This window comes from Anser cygnoides, chromosome Z (genome assembly GCF_040182565.1).
Source record: "Anser cygnoides isolate HZ-2024a breed goose chromosome Z, Taihu_goose_T2T_genome, whole genome shotgun sequence".
NCBI lineage: Eukaryota > Metazoa > Chordata > Aves > Anseriformes > Anatidae > Anser > Anser cygnoides.
The window spans coordinates 48360624-48382958 of record NC_089912.1 but is presented as its reverse complement, the minus strand read 5'-3'; the positions used below and the strand labels follow the sequence as shown (position 1 = coordinate 48382958).

At 39.5% G+C, this 22335-nt stretch overlaps 1 protein-coding gene across 4 annotated transcripts in view; it reads left to right on the top strand.

The window, feature by feature from the left end:
* Window positions 1-21884, top strand: part of TRPM6 (transient receptor potential cation channel subfamily M member 6) — an 87443-nt gene extending 65559 nt beyond the window's left edge. For all 4 annotated transcript variants that reach the window (XM_066988849.1, XM_066988852.1, XM_066988848.1 and 1 more), the window contains 8 exons: window positions 1407-1457; window positions 3676-3741; window positions 5968-6254; window positions 6520-6602; window positions 8155-8360; window positions 10298-10349; window positions 18725-18831; window positions 20595-21884. In XM_066988849.1, coding sequence (XP_066844950.1) covers window positions 1407-1457; window positions 3676-3741; window positions 5968-6254; window positions 6520-6602; window positions 8155-8360; window positions 10298-10349; window positions 18725-18831; window positions 20595-20716 — 974 coding nt within the window. In that variant the 3' untranslated portion in view covers window positions 20717-21884. The remainder of the gene's footprint in view (window positions 1-1406; window positions 1458-3675; window positions 3742-5967; window positions 6255-6519; window positions 6603-8154; window positions 8361-10297; window positions 10350-18724; window positions 18832-20594) is intronic.
* Window positions 21885-22335: the final 451 nt, after the last annotated feature.

The window sequence follows — 22335 nt, the reverse complement described above, 5'->3', positions numbered from 1 at the left end:
CAATTTCTAATGTATGCTTGATTTTTTGAATTCCAGTTTGGTGTAGTTCCTCTACAACAAGTTGGTGAAGCAGGTGAAGCACTGAACTTATTATGAAATAGCCAATAAAGAAATTCAAGTTCATAATGAGGAGTGACTCTGTTCCAAAGCAGCTAGTTCACTTCACTTGTATTTATTGCCTATTAGTCTGTCTTCGGACAGATTTAGCTATAACAGGTTGAACAGTGGAACATTTGTCTCTTGTTTGAAGCTAGCTGTGATACAGAAGCACATCACTCTTAGGCTTGTCTCCCCTGTATGTGTGGTCTCTCTGGGTCAGGCTGTGCACAAACGGTGGCACTGCTGCAGGTGTGGGATGTCGTTGGGCTGTTCTCCAGAGTGCACCCTTGGTTTGATTAAAACATGATTTTCCCATCCTCAAAAGGAATAAGTTGGCCCCCAGTCTACTTCTCATGCTTCTCATCTGACAAGGCAGAAAATGTGATAAAACTACTTGGGTCCTTCAGGAAAGAGAGCAAAAGGGACCTCTAATCACCAAGAGCACTGGTTGGAAATGCTGATCATTCCCCCAGGATCTGTTTGTGTTTTTCATATAAGATCTCTTCCACTGGGGAAGGAAACCTAGCAAATAAAGTAGACCAACAAGAAGAGTGTAATTTTCAAATGGTTTGATGAAGATTCAGTTCCAATTATCTCATTTTTCAGAATTATATTAAATATATAAATATAAAATATTATAGCATTCTTTTTTTTTTTTTTTTTCCAACCTGGCATTTCAAAGGATTTCTTTCCAATATAATAAAGTAATTTAATCTGATCAATGGAAACATGCCTATTAATCTTGGTTTTATTAAAAAGAATTTTTATAAAACAAAGATTTTTGGACCAAATCTGATCTGGCTGTGCCTGCTATGTATGTAACCACAGAAATTGTTTGTCTGTTTATAATTTAACAGCATTTTAGATGTCATGGGTTAATGAATCAGTATTATTGTAACTTTGTTGTAATAGTACAGTTAATGGAATGCTTAATGACTAAGGATGGACTTGGTAAAATCATGCCTTTGGGAGACTGTGAAGCATGATGGACAGTAAAATGCTTTTAATATCCCAGAGGTGTAATTGGCTCAGAGAAGCTACATGTCCTTGAGGTTAATATTGCTGGTTTCCCACCATTTCCCTGAATAAATAAGTCATCTGGCTGTATTGCACCGACTGAAATCTGCTGATATACTGTACATTACAACACAGTTAAAGCCTATTAGTAATTCTCCTCTTCAGAATGCTCAGACAGTAATTCTGATTAATTTGTTTCATGGCAAACCCTGGGATGGAAGGAATTCAAAAACCATGCATTTATCTCTGCTATAATAATTAACATAATGATCCTTTAAACATTATTTCAGATATCTTTGCCTGCTTGAAAACATCTCAAGATCTGCACCACCATTACTCAGGTAAGCAGGAGGCACCAGTATGATAGCTGAGTAGTTTAACAAATTTAAAAGAACATTAGTTCTTCCCTTGTCATTCTCTGTGATTTTCACTTTGAAGAGTTGCACAACTGCCCACTGCTAAGAAGGTGGTGTATTAATTCAGGCCTAATACTGCAGTGAGGAAATTATGAATTATTTTCTTGCTAATTGCTCCATTCCAGGTATTTGTGGCAAATACAGAGCAGAATATAGATAATTGCTTTCAAAATATCAGAGGAAACAATGAACAGAGCTCTGATTCCCAGGGGGGCCAGTAGAGGCACTCATTTGTTTATAGCTGTCATTTCCCCTCACACCTCCCACATCCTCTTTTGTACTTTCTGGAGTTGGTTTCTTCAGTTAATTGGTCCTGTACTACTTAATCTGTGTTTATATACCTATGAACTCATGGAAATTTGGCAGGGAATAAATCATTTGGATGCTAATTGCCCACAATCCTGTCTTTTCCTAAACTGAATATGCAGAGATTTTCCCACAAGCTTGGGTTTCATATATATTTTTTTTTTCCCAGAGGAGAGCTGTGCACAGCATACCAGTAGATGTCTCTATTGCCTGCATGGCTTCGTCTCCTTTCAAAGGAAGCATAGGGTAAACCAGAAGCATTAGCAGCCTCATGACGTTCAAAAAGCTATGTCGTTTTCAAAGGGAATAACACCTCTTGGTTTGTAATCAGTGTACAGGAGTAATTTCTCTGACATGGTGGCATTGTTGCAATGATTAATTTGTTTCTTGTCAGGCATGTTATTTGAGACTGGGAGGACTTTTTAGTGCAGGTGACAATCTAATTTACATTAAAAGCTGACAAAGATCTCTAGATGTTTCCAGTATAGGTGTATAGGTGTTCTTATATCAGAAAGATCAGAATAGAATGTAGTCAACAGAACCCACACTTTAATACTAAAAATCTGTGCCATATACTGCTTATACTTTATTTTTGCTATCATGTTTTGCAGACAACTACAGTTCTGCCTCTCTGCACACCCAAAAGAGCTTGAGTTTTGCCTCAAATTTAGCAGCTGGTGCAAGTTGCTTTCACATTGCTTCCCAAGGCTCTGCAGTGAGCAATGAAAGGGTCTGACAGACAGCACAGCTCTGGCAGCTCCCCTGTTCACATCCTTTTCCCTGCTATGCAGTAATTTAGTGACTGTGTCACTTTAGTGATGCATCAAGGCAGGACCTTGATTTTCAGTCTATGCATCAAAAACTGTTCAGGTATATTAATCAATGCCTATCATATTTCGAATATGTAAACAGAGTCTGAGATAGAGGTCTCTCAGTTGAGCACCCTAATTCAAGGGTTGGCATGTCAGGGGTCCCCTTTGCTCTCTCCATCTGGGCTAATTAATCTCTAATTTCTGCTTGGAGATTTTTATCAAAAAGGGCGAGCTCTGGAAGCTTGTATATAAGCTCTGGAAGTCAGCCAGACTTACAAACTTTTTGGTTGCTGTTCAAAGAAACACAGCTAAGGTAGTATATGGGTTTCCTCCTTGTTCTAGTCTTAATCTCTTTGAGGTTTACTCCTCACCTCTCTCCCACTTTGCAATAACTGAGTCATTGTGAAGGCAAATCCATAAATATTTAGTTGGCACTCTGAGTTTTGAAGGTGTTTGACTGAGAAATAAGCTCCCTGTTAAGAAGGTATAATAATGTTAATTAGGTTGTTTGGCGTGGAGCCCAGATGAAGAAGCTATACTCTGCGTAGGGCAAGCCTGGATTTCCCTGCAAAGTCTTGCTAAAACCCGAGGCACTTCAGAGCCTGACAGAGACAGATAGTGAGGGCAGCTGAGGCCAATGCATCTCAGTGGCACAGTTCAAATGTCACTGCATTGGAGCCAGCAGGAAGAGAAAGCAGAAGCAGCCCTTGGTGAAAGGAGGATGAAGACCAGAAGCAGTCCTTCTAGCTAGGGTGCAAAGTGCTTGTTCCACAGCCTGTTTTCTTGGAAGACAGGAACTAATGGACAGGGAAAAGAGTGGTAGCTGATGCTTGTGAGATACCATGGGCATGCAAAGGAGAGTTGCTGGCTAGGTAGAACTTCTCAAATAGCAATCAGAAGATCTGACAGAGAACCACACTGTAGCTTGCTTGGCTTTGTACGCTACAGTAGAGCACTGTCAGATATTTTTGAAAGTCAGTCAGCTTGTTTATTCAGTATGGCAATGAAATCTGTCTTGTTTGCAGCTGTTGAAAGAAACAACTTAATGAGACTTGCTCAGACAATTCCATTTACACCAGTCCAGCTCTTTGGTGAGTACTGACCTCCTGCTTATGTTTTTTTTTTTTTTTGGTTGGTTGTTTTTTTTTTTCTTTGTAAATAGTCCATGCATTATTTTTTAAAGATTGCGTTTGAGACATTTTCTTGAATTAATTTCAGTAATTCTTCTTTTCTAAAGAAATGAACCAGGATAGAATTATATTCATGCAGTATTTTAGGAAATTCTCATGGTTATCTGGTCCAGCTCCCTGAGAGGCCAATTCATATCAGGTTGCTGAGGACCTGTCCAGTTGTGTTTTGAATATATCTATAAACAGAGTTTCCACAGCCTCTCTGGACAACCTGTTTCAGTGTTTGACTGCTTCACTGTAAACTCTTTTTCTTTTTCATTGGAGTTTCCCTTGCTGCAGCTTGTATCTGTTAGCATTCATGTGATTACTGTGGACCTCATAAAGGAGTCTAACTCCATCTTCTCTGTAACCTCTCATTAGGTAGTTGAAGACAGCAATAAAATTTCCCTAAGATTTATATATGCATTCTCTCTCTCTCAGATATATGTGTAGGGTATCTTGTCAGGAATAAAACCATGTATTTGTTGAAAGGGCAGAAGACTTGTTGTGTTCCAAGTAAAAAAGAACTGTGGTATAACAGAAGAGTGGTAGAGAGTAATATATAAAATCATTTGGAAGAGTTTTGAAATTAGTGTGCTGTATTGGTTTACAGCAGCAGAAGCTCTGTCTCTAGACATTTGAGATCTAGGTGCGTTTTCTTCAATGGGTAGAATATTTTGTCTCACAGCAACTAATTGCTGATACTTGCTGCATCGTAGGATTTCTTGGGACCAGATTGCTGCAGATAATTAATATAGCTATGAGCATATTGAACATTCTAATCTTTCAAGCTCCCAGGAGATACCTTTCTAGGTATTAAATTGTCAAAAGATAATAAAATGAAGAATTAATATAAGATTAAGAAATGTGCCCAGTTATAGTACCTTTATTCAAGTGACTTACTTTTATGTAAAACATTGACTTTTCCATTGCTTTATTTTAAATTAAAATGTTTGCAAAGTATATCATTCATACCAATTCTGTGGTAACTGGTGAAGGTAGGCTCAGGGGCAGGAATGAAATACATTAATTTATCTCTGAATTCAGTTTGCCCTCCCGTATGCTATTGTTTGCTATTTGCAGATGCAGTTACCTCATCCCACTTGCTAATAAAGACCTGTTTCTCCTGAATTCACATTGCAAGTAATGTGAGTTGCAAGAAGAAAAGCCAAGCTTAAAAAAAAAATCTGTTAGTTTACGACTGACAGAAATGTCTCTTGCTTGCACTGCTAGAGAGGAATGCTATTACAGCTATATAGGATAACAGCATGACTGAGTTAAAATTCACCAGATTTATTCTGCTTTCAGAAAAACGTTATTATCAGGAGCAAAACTGAAATCTTTTCAGTACAAATAACATTGGAATCTATAGGAAAAAAAATAAATCTTAATTTACAATGCCAAAGATGTAAATGTCTTGTTAATTTGCTTTTGCTTGTTTTTCTAGGATTCCTTTCTCCAAGGAAAGATCGTGCCCTTTTCAGTCTAATTTTCCTGGCTTATCATGGCCAATTCATTACTTCTGAACAACTTGGCTGTCTGCCTCAAAAAGCGGCAATCTCTAGCCCTTTAATTTTGCAGTCAATAACTATTACGAGCTGTGTGTGTCTGTTTGCCTTGTCTATTTGTTTGTTTTGTTAAGCACAGTTACAAGGAAAATACTGTGAGTGGTGCCTGGGTCTTGATTAACTTAAAACAGATCTTACTAAAAATCCCCCTTCCACACAAGTGCAGAAACAGAGGGAGCCATGCTCAGGATAGTTAATTCACTGGAGATAAAATGATAAACCTTTTTAAATATATATTTTTAAATCTATTTTTTAAACCATTTTAAGTACTTTAAAATTGTGGCAAAAGAGATTGTTTTATGTAGACCAGAATGTTGCTGAGCTTTGTTTGTGTAAAAGGTCTTAAATTGCATAAGGTCTTAAATTCATGTCTGTCTAGAGGCTTAATACAGCTCTTTGGGCCACTCATGTTTTCACAGAGGATCTGTGAAAATAGGTAGTATAAATTTAGGCAGGGAAAACTTTCACAGAAATGAATAGTGTGGTTTACAGAGTTATTTTAAGATACTGAATCAAAATGCAGTTCTCTCCTGTTTCTGCAATGTGTGACTTTTACTGACAAAACTTCCTTTCGTTTAAGCTGGAGAGGAAGTGACTGTCTATCGACTAGAAGAGAGTTCACCTATGAACCTTGATAAAAGCATGTCTTCCTGGTCCCAGCGTGGTATGGCTGCAATGATCCAAGTCTTGTCACGGGAGGAGATGGATGGGGGTCTACGGAGGGCCATGAAGGTCGTTTGTACTTGGTCTGAGAATGATGTATTAAAATTGGGACAAGTATTTATTGTGAAGTCTTTTCTGCCAGAGGTGGTTCAGACTTGGCAAAAGATCTTTCATGATGGCACAGTGTTACATCTCTGCCTGAGGGTGAGTACAGACCTGAAGGGACACTGACTAGTGTAGTTTGACATGCCTTAAATGTTACACTGCTTATATATGAATGTCTTCAGCATGGGTGATGTGTGGTTTGATGTTACCTTGCGGAAAGGAAAAAGGTTTTGAGGAAGATATATCCCCCATTTGTAAATGGTATACAATTGGCTGGTTTTTGTTTGTTTCTTTTTGTCAAATTCATGCTACCTTTCTTCATGATACCAAATGAAAGTGATGCTTATAACATGCTTTTCTTCAGGAGATCCAACAGCAAAGGGCTGCCCAAAAGTTAATTTATACCTTCAATCAAGTGAAGCCTCATACCATTCCCTATACTCCAAGGTAACTTCACTGTCTTGAAGGTTTCGGTGGCAAAGGTTTCTCTTCTCAGCTATGTCCTGGGTCTCATGTAGACTCGTTTTCCATAGTGAGTTGAAATAGCAACTGCTTAAGACAGTTGAGTGATAGTTTAATTAAAATACATAGGTATGTAGATATGTAAAGATAAATCAGGGTGGAAGACAACAGTAATGGTAGTGGCTTAAACAAGAGGGTGTTAGTGAAAAAAATTTTCAAGAGACTTAAAAAATTTTGGATTTGTTGACTGTTTCCTGAAATCTGTTTTCTGGTGCATGTTTTTTTTTATTTATTTTTTTATTTATTTATTTTTAATATTTTTTAATAAGACACATTATGTGATGGATAGTATTTGAATGTGTGCCAAAGGGAAGGGAAGGTAAATGAGGTAGTGGGATGGGTGAACTGTATGTTTTAGAGGGTTGATGTTAGTGAAGCAGTAGGTCTTTAAAGTATATTTCAATCATGTGTATTCACATATTCAAATGAGAGAAATGCCCATATCTTTAGTAATACTTGAATAACATTAAAGCTTTTTATTAGTAACTGATTGAAATACACATTTTTGAGAAGCAAGCAATTACCCTGCACTCAGTCTGTTCTTAAAGCATTGCATATATCACAGTGTCTTGAGAGCCTCCATGTACAACTGTATTCGTTTGGTAAAACAGATCACAATTTGGGAGTACTTGCTTTGTAAGTACTTATTGTAACCTTTTGCATAAAATTTTACTGTTTCCTTTACATGCTATCTTATGAGCATGACAAGAAACGTCAGGTCTTCAGCTCATAAAAGACCTGAAAATTCAGCAAAGCGGAATAGCTTTCTGCACTAGAAGAGCTTTGTTACATTTTTAGGGTAGATAAGCAGATCTGATGTAGAAAGTGCTGAGACATTATTTCTAACCTGTGCTGATGGAGACTTTTCCTTCTGGTTACCTTCTCTCCCCTTCCATTGGCTGTATCTACAATTGCTTCTTTTCAAATCTGCTCTTCTGAGATGGTACAGCCCCACGTTAGTTACAGACTTCCTATTGTCTTGGTGGGTACAGATTTGACGGCAGGATAGTAAAGAAAGACATACCCAGTTTAATGTCACTACTGGGGAAAAAGCAAGCGGCACTGAGCTGTTATGCATTTTCTGTGGTAGCAGTTGGGTGGCCACTGAAAAAGTCTTGGCTCTGTGTAAGCCCTTCTCTGCAACAACTAACTCAGTGGTGTGTTTTCAGCATTATTCTCATCCTAAATCCAAAACACAGCACTGTACCAGCTACCAGGAAGAAAATTATCCCAGACAAAGCCAGGACACAGATTATATTGTTTGCCCATAAACTGTACCTTCTGCTGAAATGCATTGTTTTGATAGTTACCAAACTGAGGAAGTGTTTGTGCTGTCTACCATTTGGTATTGCTTGCCGTTGAAAATGATCCAGCCGGTGAAGACATGCCCTCCTTTTTGGTATATTTGCTTTGCACCATGCTGTGTACCGACCGTGAGGATGTTCATTACCCTTACAGACAGCATTTATATCCACAGATTCCTGGAAGTTTTCCTCATCTACTGCCGTTCAGCAAACCAGTGGCTGACCATTGAGAAGTACATGACTGGTGAGTTTCGGAAATACAACAACAACAACGGAGATGAGATTACTCCCAGCAGCTTGCTTGAAGAGCTGTTGCTGGCCTTCTCTCACTGGACCTACGTATATACTCGTGGGGAGCTCCTTGTCCTGGATTTGCAAGGTAACTGCTACCATGGGATCACTAGTCCTAAGCCCACTGAAAAACAACTTTCTTAAAAGAGAATTTAATACTGCGAAATGGGCTAAATTCTCTTTAGCCCATCTCTTTTCTACATACTGGCAAAGCTCAAGCAACCCCTGGATATCTGTTGTGAGGTCCTGATAAATGAGCATTGACAGAAACACGATAGATTAATGTAGGTATTGTGGGAAAATAATTTGGTTTCAGGTACATTTAGGCCGAATGGGCAAACAGCAGGGAGTTAAAGTGCACAGGAACATTTCAGCCAGCTCCAGAAAAACACTCCACAGATAAGATATTTTTCTTTTTATTAAAATATGTAAATAATACAGAGATTCAAGTGTACCCATGTATATATGCATACGTAATATGTGTGTATATCTGTCCAAAGAGTTTGAATGGCTATCTGTTTTTTTTTTTTTTATTATTAAAAAATCTGTAGGCAGTTTACATAAGCTGCAAGCCTCAGTGCTATTCACAGACTCTGGTGGCTCCTTCAAAGAGCATGTGATCACTTTACTGTACATGTATAAATAGGAACATGGCATATTTTAAAGAGATAAAACAGTTGACAATGTTCAGAAGATGAACAGCACCCATCAAATGGTATAAACACAATTGTTTGTCATTTCTGTCAAAGGAAATGTGTATGGGTAGACAGAGACTTAACATATTTACATTTTACAGCATCCAGAAGCTGTGAATTACGAAAAGACATGCTTAGTATGCAAAATAAACCTATAATTCCAGCCTTGCCTTCACTTGGCTTTAGCAGCACATGAAAAAAAATACAGAAAGAGTAAGTGTGTCTCCAACCATGGCTTACTAGAATTTGTCTTTAAGTTTGCTTGGGTTTATTATACAACTCTTGACAATTCCAGACCAACCGCATTGGCTCAAATGTGAAGAATTTAAACATCTATGTAAATCTCATCAAGACTGGAGCTTCGGTTTCCATCTCAAGTGGGGAAACGGACTGAAATCTGCTCTAGTTTTGGTCCCATGTTTATTCTGTAGTTCTCTTATCTGGTGTTTAGTAAGAGTGCAAAGGCTGCTGTCTTTGGATTTCTGATTAATTTCTATCACAAGTTTAATACTGGGGCCATACTACATATGTATACACTAAATTTTGTCTAATTTAAGTCAGCTGAAATGAATTCTATTGAAGAATATTTCAATTTGGGGGTATTTCAATTACAAAATGTTCTCCATAAGTTTTACCAGTGTTTGAAATAATTAATTATTCAAATAAAATAATTGCATATGTTTATAGAATCTCTTCTTCAGTTTAAGAGTACAACAATTTCTTCAGATGTAAGGAGAGAGCTTTTTGGTAAAATAATATTATTTTTCATTTTTAGGAAAACTGCAACATAGGTATGAGCAGTCAGTCAGTTATTGTAATCATTTATTTAATCTACTTTGGTGGACACCCCAAAGAAGCAGAGATAACGAACCCAGATTTGCACATCACATAATCAAATAATGAGTTGTGGCTTGTGTTGTGTTTGCTGCCTTGAAGGGAGTATATATCTGGAAGTAGATCTGTTGTTATCAGTAAGATGCACCTTGGGTTAGTACTTTTATTCCAAATTAAAGTCTTACTGCAGGTTACACTTTGTTTAATTCTTTCAGTTTTAGCATAATGTTTAGTTGTTACTAGTATTTGCATAAGCCTTCTGTCTGCGTATGAATAAATCACAAAACAGATAAGTCAGGACTGTAATAAGAACTCTGTATGTTTGCCAATATTTAACAGGTTTTTAGAGTCACTGCATTTTTTTTAGCTCATGACTGTTTTACCTGTGACAATTCATGATCTAAAATGAAAATGGGTAATTACATTATTCTTAAGTCCCAGGTTATGAAATCACAACTATCTTCCCTTGTAACACACTCTGTTGATTTTCTTGTAGGTGTTGGGGAAAACCTTACAGATCCATCTGTGATTAAACCTGAAGACAAAAGGTACATTTCTCTCTAATGAAATTATCATTCACTTCAAACATTCTGCTGATAGTCTGTATATTTAGGTCATTTTTTTATGTTCTGTGTGAGAGGTTTAATTATTTATTGTATGGTGTTTGAGTTAAATGAAATTGTGGTGGCAATGGGAAGGCTGCACCCGCTACTGTGTTTTAGAGGGCTGTGGACTTTCAGGGGCTGTATGTGTACCAGCTCCATATGTGCTGAGCAGTATGTGAAAGGTGGGGAGAATCTATGTTGCTGTCCTCAGAACACAGCAGTTTTCCAGGACTACACAAAGAGAACAGGAATAGGAGCTTAAGAACTGGATAAGTTTCATAGCAAAATTGTACTGAAGGAGTTTATCAGTAATTTAAATATTGTGGTCTGGTTTCCTCTGTCTAGTGAGGCACTGTATGAGTATATAGGGCCATACGGCTCAAGGAGATGGCCTTTGTATCTCTGATCTTTCCAACAGATCCTAGTAGTGCATTTAAGCATAGTGCATGTTACAGACCAAGAGCTATGATGCAGAGATCTTAAATCTTGTGCAGAATGTTACAAAACCCAGAGGTACTACAAAAAAGTAGTCTGCCTTCATGAATCAAGTTGCAGAAGCTGAGCTGATATCATGGAATCATAGAATCATCAAATATCCTGAGTTGGAAGGGAGACACAAGGATCATTGAGTCCAACTCCTGGGTCCCCAAAGGACCACCCAAAAAATCAGACCATGTGTCTGAGAGAGATATCCAATTGCTTCTTGAACTCAGTGCTGTGACCGCTTCCCTGGGGAGCCTGCTCCAGTGTCCGACCACCCTCTTGGTGAAGAACCTTTTCCTGATACTCAGCCTGAACCACCTCTGTCACAGTTCCATGCTGTTCTCTCAGGTCCTATCGCTGGTCACCAGAGAGAAGAGGTCAGCGCCTGACCCTCCATTCCCCCTCATGAGGAAGCTGCAGACTGCAATGAGGTCTCCCCTCAGCCTTCTTTTCTCCAGGCTGAACAAACCAAGTGAATTCAGGCACTTTTCCTACATCTTCTCCTCCAGACCCTTTACTATCTTTGTTGCCCTCCTTTGGACTCTCTCTAACAGTTTTATATTTCTTATTCTGTGGCGCCCAAAACAGCACACAGTAATATCTATTGCACACAGTAATATCTAGGGAGATATCTACTGCTTACAGTAATATCTAGGCAGACTTCATAGTGTCCTATGTAATAAGTAAAATATTCCCACCAATCCTCGCTGTGGACAACATGACAAACACAACTGTCTTCTGGGTACATGACCCTGTCTGTCATGCTGTGCAATGGCTACTCTCCCATCCTATGACCTTGCTCCTTGGTCATAGGTGCTATGGTAAAGCAGAGGAGAGGTAATAGTGTCAGTCGGTGCTACCCTGCACAGTCCTCTTTTCTGGAAAGTCTTCCTAGACCCTAACATCTCTCCAGACTGTCTTGTGTTGAGCTTTGACTCCTGGCTGACATTCGGCTCATGTCATCTGACTGAAGGGGTTTCTTGTGTTTGGAAGGAAGTTTGATTAGTTTGATTTAATACAAAGGGAAATTAACTAAAGGGATATCAGATGACTAGTCTAGAACTTGGAACAAGTTAATTTTTGGAAGCAGGTACTTAGTTCTATAACCATTATTAATAATCCATTAATGAACTTAGTGATAAATGACTATTAATATACGAATGCTTAATTATGGGGGCAGGTGTATTGTCTGTATAGTATTTACTTTGGAAGTAACATGAAAAAAAAGCTGAACACTTCACGGTGACAAAGTCTTCATAGAATCATAGAATAGTTTGAGATGGAACGGATCTTAAGGATCATCTAGTTCCAACCCCCCTGCCTTGGACACTTCCCACTAGATTGGGTTGCCCAAAGCCCCATTCAACCTGGCCTTGAACAATTCCAGGGATGGATCATCCACAGCTTCCCTGAGCAACCTGTGCCAATGTCTCACCACCACTTGCATAGTAAAGAATTTCTTCCTAATTTCTTCCTAAACTTGCGCTTTTTTAATTTACAACCATTAACCCTTGTTCTACCACTACACTCTCTGATAAAGAGTCTCTCCCAGCCTGTATTTGTGGTTGGGATTGCTCTGACCTACGTGTAGAACCTTGCAATTGGCTTTGTTGATCTTTATGAAGTTCACAAGGGCTTACCTTTCAAGACTGTCAAAGTCTTGCTGGGAGGTATCCCTTCCCTCCGGCATGTCAGCTGTACCACACAGCTTGCTATCATCTGCAGACTTGCTGAGGGTGCACTCAATCCCACTCTTAATGTCACTGACAAAGATTTCTTTGCAGTGAGAAGGTCACGGGATCATGACAGAAATACAAGGATAGTTTAGGATAGAGAAACAGAGAGGTTAATTGGTTGATTATATAGTTGTTTACTACAAAAATTTGAACAAACATTTTAAAATGTTGTAACAGATGTATAAAGATACAGTTTGCTGTTATTCAAGTAGACTTTTTTATACCAATGAAAACGAGGGTGCTGAGAGAGTTGGTGGATGTGATTGTTTGGCCGCTTTCCATCATCTATCAGCAGTCATGCTCATCCAGGGAGGTCTGAGATGACTGGAGACTTGCTAATGTGATGCCCATCTATAAGAAGGGTTGTAAGGAGGACTCAGGGAGTTACAGGCCTGTCAGCCTGACCTTGGAGCCAGGAAAGGTGATGGAACAGGTCGTCTTGAATGCAATAATGCAATGTAGGAGGGACAAGCAGGCGATCAGGCCCAGTCTGCATGGGCTCATGAAAGGCAAGTTCTGCCTGACCAACCTCCTTCTATGACCAGGTAAACCACCCGGTGGATGAGGGAAAGGCTGTTGATGTAGTTTACCTGGACTTCAGCAAGGCCTTTGACATGGTCTCCCACAGTATTCTCTAGGAGAAGCTGGCAGCCCATGGCTTGGACAGGCACACTCTGCTGTGTTAAAAACTGGCTGGACAGCCGGGCCCAGAGAGTGGTGGTGAACGAAGTGAAATCTAGCTGACAACCGGTCAGCAGTAGTGTTCCCCAGGGGTCGGTGTTGGGGCCCATCCTGTTTAATATCTTTAATGATGATTTGGACAAGGGAATTGAGTGCTCCCTCAGTAGGTTTGCAGATGACACCAAGCTGGGGGGAAGTGTCGGTCTGCCGAAGGAGGGTAGGAAGGTCCTGCAGAGGGACCTGGACAGGATGAGTCGATGGACAGAGGCAAATGGGATGAGGTTCAACATGGCTAAGTGAGGGGTCCTGCATTTTGGTCATAACAACCCCATGCAGTGCTACAGGCTTGGGGCAGAGTGTCTGGAAAGTTGTGCAGAGGAAAAGGATCTGGGGATGTTGGCTGATGCTCACCTGAACATGAGCCGGCAGTGTGCCCAGGTGGCCAAGAAGGCCAACGGCATCCTGGCTTGTATCAGGAATAGTGTAGCCAGCAGGGCCAGGGAGGTGATTGTCCCCTTGTATTCTGCTCTGGTGAGGCCGCACCTCAAGTACTGTGTTCAGCTTTGGGCCCCTCAGTACAAGAAGGACATTGAGGCCCTGGAGTGTGTCCAGAGCAGGGCTATGAAGCTGGTGAAGGGCCTGGAACACAAGTCCTGTGAGGTGCTGCTGAGGGAACTGGGGTTGTTTGACCTGGAGAAGAGGAGTCTCAGGGGAGACCTTATTGCTCTCTACAACTATCTGAAAGGAAGGTGTGGGGAGCTGGGGGCCAGCCTCTTCTCACAGATAACTAGTGATAGGACTAGAGGGAATGACCTCAAGTTGCACCAGGGGAGGTTCAGGTTGGAAATTAGAAAACATTTCTTCTCAGAAAAAGAGCAGTCAGGCATTGGAAGGGGTTTCCCAGGGAGGTGGTGGAGTCACCGTCCCTGGGGGTGTTTAGGGAAAGGTTGGACGTGGTGCTTAGGGACATGGTTTAGTGGGTGACATTGGTGGTAGGGGGCTGGTTGGGCCAGATGATCTTGAAGGTCTTTTCCAACCTTAATGATTCTATGATTCTGTGAAATGTTGAATCTCAACAAACTGATAGTTATTAGTGAAAACTGTGACCAGTCATTAGTCCACAGTACTGCATATGTCAACTTAGCTTATCGTCTTTAAAATAGGAATAATATTTACCTGCATTATGTTGAAGCATGTGCTTGTTAGTATCCATCTGGATTATTTTTGTCATTAAATTATTTTGTCACAGTTACTAAGATTTTATTTTCAGAACTTTTTTTTGTTTTGTTTCTATCATCTGCAAAACAGTCAAGTCCTAGTTAAAGAGCAAGTGTTGATTAATTAATCAAAACCAGCTTGATTTTTTTATGCTCTGGGAAATCTTCAGTACAGCAAGTTGTGAAACAATATTGTTTTGATTCAGGGATGTAAAGGAATAAGGCAGTGAAACCATGAATGTATTCTGTAAGCAGCTAGCAGATACCCAATTCTAAGAAACACTTTCTAATAACAGTAATGATGTAAAAGCACTATCTTTGTTTTAATGTTCATTTACTCACAGAGGAAACATTTCTGACAGTATCAAGATCTGACTGAAGTCTTCATTTGTATATAAGATACTTAATCAAAACCTGTGCACTGCCTCTAAAGTTGCTTTGAGCTCACATTCTGTTAGAAGCCTGAGAGAAAATAGATAGCATCTGACTGATGGGGCTGATACAAATTTTAACACTACTTATAATTACATTATTTATGTTTTGTTTCTTAAATTCCATTGATCTAGTGGCTCTTGTCATTATCTTGCAATGAGTCTTTTCTTTCATGCATGCTTCATGCTGTCTTGAAATGGACTTTTCAATGGCAAAACATGACCTCTAGCTCTCTGACAGTGTGTTGTATCTTCAATTTATATATAGTAACGTGATAAAACCCAGCAGATTAGTTTGGAAAGTATGTCTGATACTGTGGAATCTCAGGCAGATCCTGAGCTCATGTAATTTGGTGTAACTTCATGGATATGAACATTGGAGATCTGGCCACATACACTGCATAGGATATATGAGGTGATAAAATGGTGCAGGTTTAATGTTCACAAAAAGATTTCCTTTAAAACAGAAGTAGTCAAGTCACAGCAGCAGGGTCGTGACATAGTGCAGTCCCTGCAGACTCCTGTAACACTGAAACATTGTGAAGAATTTCCTCCTAAGTAGTACTCTGGATGCTCTTTTCAGGGTGTACTATGTTGCTAAGCCCATAATGAAGTCTATACTGGTAAAGCTTTCACAGACACTGGGTGCAGAATGTCTGTAGAACAGATTCAGAGATGAGGAAAATAGCTGGCTGAGTTTCAAATTGTAAAGAACTGATGCATTACGCCTACTGAGAAGTGAGGAAAAGGGCACTGGTGGTGAAAAATCTCATTACAAACAAATGAAATGGAGGAGTCAGAGGTGCTCAATCTCTTATTCTCTCTTTTGAAAACGCTAAAGCAGATAGTGATGGGCTGGAGGTTGTAGTATGAGTGGAGACCATGTTCTCTGAAGTTACTCATTGGCATGCACTTTGAAGAACAAACCTGTTGAATCTTTACCAAGCTGTGCAATTTCAGACAAATAATTTACAGTTGAATTGCTGTCAATAGATAAAGTATCTGCCTGGACTTGACCTCTCCTCTAGACACCTGTACACTTGTGCAGTTGAAACAGGTAGATAGGAAGTTAAGTCTGCAAAAACATATGGATTAAATGGAATAGATATCTCCCTGGAAAGGTGCTGCTTCACGTGAAGCCCCCAGTACCTTCCATCAGTAAAGGTCTATAGATGTCTTATTGTCTGATTTGAGCATTTGTATCTCTGTCTACAAATTGACCATGACTAGCACTGTTTGTAACAACAGTCTCTATGTTACCTGACTGTCAGACAGGACTGATCTGGTACGAACTGGTAGGTGTTTATGGAGCATAACTATGAAGTAAGATTCTCCACAAAAGCAGGAAGAGTTTTTTGTTTGTTTTTAAGTCCATTGTCTCATATTTATGCACCTGTTTGAGACAGAGGAAAACTGGACTCAGTATTTTTTTCTCCTTGGAGACAAAATCAAACCATGAATAACCAGGAACCATGGAACGGCTTTGGTTGGAAGAAACTTTAAAGATCGCCTGGTTCCAAACCCCCTGCCATGGACAGGGACACATTCCACTAGGCCAGGTTGCCCAAAGCCCCATCCATCCTGTCCTTGAACATTTCCAGGGACGGGGCATCCACAACTTCTCTGGGCAGCCTGTTTCAGTGCCTCACCACCCTCAGACTGAAGAATTTCCTCCTAACCTCTAATCTAAATCTCCCCTCTTTCTATTTAAAACCATACCCCTTGTCCTGTCTGCCCAAACAAAATGTTGCTCTCCATCTTTTTTATAACCCCCCTTTAAGTATTGAAAAACTGCAATAATGTCAACTCTGAGTGAAGGAGAGTGACCTTGTTTATAAAACATTTGTACAGTTAGAAAGGACCTGAAGAATTCAGTTGGTTCTTTTGCACCAGGTCATTCCTGTGTCAGGCCTTACAGGTCTTGTACAGCCAACTTGCCAGTACGTCTCTTTTCAATTATTTACCACCCTTACTGTTGAAAAGTTTTTTCCTGCTTCTCTGCTTGAAACACTTCTTTCTGATCCTGTCTACTATTGACATAGACAAAAAAAAAAATAAAAAATCAACAGGTTCAAAGGTAGGCACTATCTTCTTCAATTCCTTTCTTTTGTTTTTAGGCTGTCCCCATCTATACGCAGACTTATAGACTGCTGGCCATTCTTGTTATTTTCCTAATTTACTAATATATTTTTTGAAACAGTTTTCCAAATTGAAATGCAGTATTACTCTTGTATCATTAACAGTGCTGGGTAGAGAGGAAAGATTATTCTTTCCTTTAAACAGTATCCCTGTTTATATATCCTATAACAGCATGAGAAAAATATCAGTTTGTATTGTATTGACTACACTTTGCATGGAAAAAGTTAGAGGAGAAATATCATTCTGGTTCTGTAGCCTTGGAATTAGTGAAGTCTTCTCAATTTTCTATACCTGCCCAAGCAAATACTTGAGCATATTCAATTTACACTAGCCTTTTGCCAGATTATACCAAAAAACAGAAATGGCTATGTAGCATCATGTCATCTAAGATGTATAGATGGCACTTAAAAAATATTCCAATTCTTACATATTTTGTTGTACTAATTTGCAGTAAAGGCTGGATAGATTACTCCTTCAAATGATCCAGAAACAGATAATCTTCACTGCCTGCCAGAAATTAGACAGATACTAGTAGTTTCGGTTATTCATTGCTCTTCTCCTGTATGAAAGAGGAGAGTGTCATATTTGACAAATTCTTTCCTTAGAGAGAGTACATTTTCTTAGTGTGGATTACAGATAGATTTGAGAGAGTTAAAATCTTTTTATATAGCTTCTCAGAGCTGTAATTGATTTCAGATTTTAAAATGTGTTGTTTCCGCTCTGCATATCATTAAAATAAAATACTAGCATTCATAAAGTTTCTTTGGAAGTGTTTCTTGTGTGCTGTGTTCCGTGATGTCTGGAATGTCAATCAAATTCTTGAGAATAATAGTGAAGCAATATTAAAATTAATGAACACTGATCTTTCGGACCACATTAAGGATCTGTTATGATTATGTGGTACTTCTCATACATGTGTATGTAATAGCTTGCTTCTGTTTGTAATTGTGTCAGCTTCATTCAGAATATGCAATACACTTCCACAAATGGATCCCTTAGTAATGTTGCTGAATTGGCCAGAGTGCAGACACATGGAAATGAGCATAGAAAGAAGCCAATAAATTTTAAAGCCTTGCCTGACAGCAGTATACTATGTTCTTTTTCTGTGTTACATATTGGTGTGACTCCTGCTCCACTTGCTTTTGGTTTTCTGTTCTTAAATAAGGTAAAAGTAAGTCTTTGCTAACTCTGGTTTGGTCCCAGATGCCCACTAGTAAAACACAGGCCAAACCATTTGCTTGATGAGACTGAATGGTGGCTGCAACAGAGTCATTCAGGCTCTGGCATACACTGTCTTAATATCATTGTGCTCAAATTTCCATTGAGCATTTTAGTAGTAACTGCTGGGTGTGTCCTGTCTCCTTTAGAGAAGGCCACAGCAACACTGCTGCAGAATCTGAGATGCTGCAGAAAGGAAGAGTAGATACGGGGTATATATAAGTTAATCCCTTACCAGAACTGGTGGTTTTCTTGTCTCAGAGCTAAGAAACTGGAGGTGCACACTAGTTATTATGGTCTTTATACAAAGGGCTAATTTATCTCTGATTCAATAAATGGAAATTATCATCCTCTCTCTCCCCTACAATTGCATTATTTTGAGTTTGTTGATTATTTGATATTATTACTTTTAGATCTGGAAAGATGGTATTTGGACCAGCAAACCTAGGAGAAGATGCAATAAGAAACTTCGTCACAAAGCATCGTTGTAACTCCTGCTGCAGGAGGCTGAAACTTCCTGGTATTCAAAACGAAGATTATTTTTTAACCCATATCTAACTTTCTAAGTGTAAGGTAGTAAAGGCCTAGGTGTGTTATAACAAGAACAGAAATTCTACAGAGCTGAGATTATAGCTGGCACACTTACACAAAGGCAAATAAGAGAATATTGATCTTTTACATCGTTCTTTTGCCCAGCAACCATGTTAGTAGTCAAAGCTTCTACCCATTGAATTATTTCCTTTGCTGTGCAAAACTGATAGCATTTTGGGTGATAACATCACCCATTTTTCCAGGGTGATCACTACAGATAGCATCAGCAATAATTTGTAGAATGAGAACAAATAATGATCTAAAAATTATCAATGCATTAGCCAGGGAAAAACTTGCTGGAGCTTTTCTGGCCCTTGGATAGGGCCTGTACACTGCATCTCTTACCTCCTGCTTAGCTGGATCACTGATTATTCACATTAGGTTTTATAGAATGGGCTTCTGTTTATTGTGGTGCAGATTTAAAAGGCTCAAAGCCAAAATACATTGCTATTTTGGATGAATTTCCACCCACATTTTTTTTTTTTCAGAGGAAGGCTCCTTTTCAGTGCCTACATGGTGGAAGAAATTGTTTGATTCGGAAACAGGAACTGCAGTGTTATTGTTTTGGATTATTTGTGTTTGTGGCAGCTAGAGATAACAAAGGAGAAAATCAGCTGAATAGACACAGTGTGGGAGGATTCATTCATATCAGCTCCCACCATTTTTGGCCCCTTCAGGGCTCTCTTTCCACTGACTCTGATTTGCCCTGCTGCAGATTTTCTTTCTCCTGAAAACTGCTAACAGACTGCTGGCCACCAGTTGCAGGGTTGGACACTGCCCAGTGTTTATGTGCTTTTTAAATATTTACTTGGCAGAATTATTTAATTTATTTTTTTCATAGAATCATAAAATGGCTTGGGTTGGAAGGAACCTTAAAAATCATCCAGTTCTAACCCCATTGCCATGGGCAGGTATGGCACCCACTAGATCAGGTTGCCCAGGGCCTCATCTAACCTGGTGTTGAACACCTCCAGGGATGGGGCATACAAAACCTCTCTGGGCAACCTGTTCCAATGCCTCACCACCCTTACAGTGAAGAATTTTCCCCTAACATCTAATCTAAATTTCCTGTGTTTTAGTATACAACCATTATGCCTGTCGTATCACTGTAAAAAGTTGCTCTCCATCTTTTTATAAGTCCCTGTCAGTACTACAAAGCTGCAATGAGGTCTCCCTAGAACCTTCTCTTCTTCAGGCTGAACATTGCCTTTCAGCATGCCTTATGGCATGCCTTCCATGCATTACAGCTCTCTCAGCCTTTCTTCACAGAAGAGATGCTCCAGCCCTCTGGTCCATCTTCACGGCCCTCCTCTGGACCTGCTCTAACAGGTCCACATCCTTCTTGTGCTGGGGGCCCCAGACGTGGATGCAGTGCTCAAGTGGGTCCTCACAACAGCAGAGTACAGGGGGACAATAACCTCCCTCCACCTGTTGGTCACCTTTCTGTTGATGCAGCCCAGAGTGTAGTTGATCTTCAGGGCTGCAAGCGTGCACTGCTGGCTCACATTGAGCTTTTCATGCACCAGAACCCCCAAGTCCTTTTCTGCAGGACTACTTCTAATTAGTTTTTCTCCCAGTCTGTGCTCATGTCTGGGACTGCCCTGACCAAGGTGCAGCACCTTGCACTTGGGCTTGTTGAACCTCATTAGGTTCATGAGTCCACTTCTCAAGCTTGTCATCTTCTTGCCATAGATTTGAGAAGAAACGACTGCACAATGGAAAGGCTCCGTCCAGCCTTTGAAGGAGAAATGAAGGCAAGTGCCAGAGAAACTGATGATGCAGATGAGCCGCTGGAGTATGACACACGGTTGTGAAGCAGCAGCTGTGAGCAGAGCCCACGTATGCATGCTTGAAAACCTGTTCCTCATCACTGGCATGGGCCAGTCCAAAACAACAAAACATAGATGTCTGAGTGCAACATCTGTCTGCATTTGACAGATGCTACAGGCAAGGAATCAAAAAATCTCGTTATTTACTCCCTTTCTCTTGTGTCTTGTGCTGGTCTGTTTGTACTGCTCAGTAAATTGCCATCAGCAGGTCACCCCTTAGCTGGATCAACTGTCCCATCAGTGCCTTTTTTTTTTGGAAATGTGGATAGTAGTTCCAAACTATGCTGGGTAAAGGAAAATGACTGTGACAAAATTATTTACAGGGGGGAATGATTTGATATGATTTGTCTTTTTGCTCTTTAGTAAATACCTGAATATATACACATGTAAATCACTCATTTTCAGATGCAGAGCACACTCTGCCTTATGTTTGCTTTTGACCTTTGTATAGGATACCTTCCAAGACAATGTAGAAATACTATTTTTTCTTTTTTGTTGACTTTGAGGCAGAGACAAAATAAGAATACGCAAGTAATAAATTACTGATTTAAACAATAGCCACTGGTATGGCAGATGTACTGCAGAATGGTGTGGGAACTTCATCCTGAGTCCTTCTCACATAGCAAGAACAAGACAGACAATGAAGTGTTAGATTATTGGGCCCACAAGCATCATTAACATTACTCATTTTGAGATGATGAAAATGATACATCCATGACCTTCAGTTCAAACATAAAGAATAACCTTGAAAGTGATATAAATTTTAACAGGATTTGCCTTTCTTTATAATATGTTAGCTTCAGGGTTTTTTTAAGTCTTTAGGTGGTCAATTGCAAAAAGGTTTGAAAAGTCACAAAGAATAACGTGTTCCATTTGGTATTTAACTTCATGTTGACAATGTCAGGCCATACATGGGACTATTTTCTACCAATGTTACCAATGGTGCAGTAACATGTATGCTTTCGCAACATATTCATCTGGTTTTCTATTGATTTTGTCCGATTTCAGGAGAATCTGATAAAACGTGAAAATCAATTATGTGCAATATGATTTTTGTACAATGATTGAAATGAACCGCAGAGCACAAATATCTAATATAACTTATGTTGTATTACAGATCACTTCTACCATTAAAGAATCTTCACAACTTTTATTGAGTAGAAATAGTTAATACTGAAATGTAAATAATCGGAAAACTTGTACTTGAATAAGAAAAAAAAAACCACATAGTTACACCACAATGGATAGTAAAATTTAATGCTTAACAGATCTACCTGTTACATCTACCATTCATTTGGAATATTCAGAAAATGTCTGTGTACACATAGGAATTAGAATCATAGAATCACAGAATAGTTTGGGTTGGAAGGGACCTTAAAGATCATCCAGTTCTAATCGACTTCTATGGACAGGGATGCCACCTACTAGACCAGATTGCCCAAAGCCCCATCCAACCTGGCCTTGAACACTTCCAAGGATGGGGCATCCACAGCTTCTCTGGGCAACCTGTTCCACTGCCTCACCACACTCAAGAGTGAAGAATTTCTTCCTTATATCTTGCCTAGATTTATCCTCTTGCTGTTTTAGTTTACAGCCATTATCCC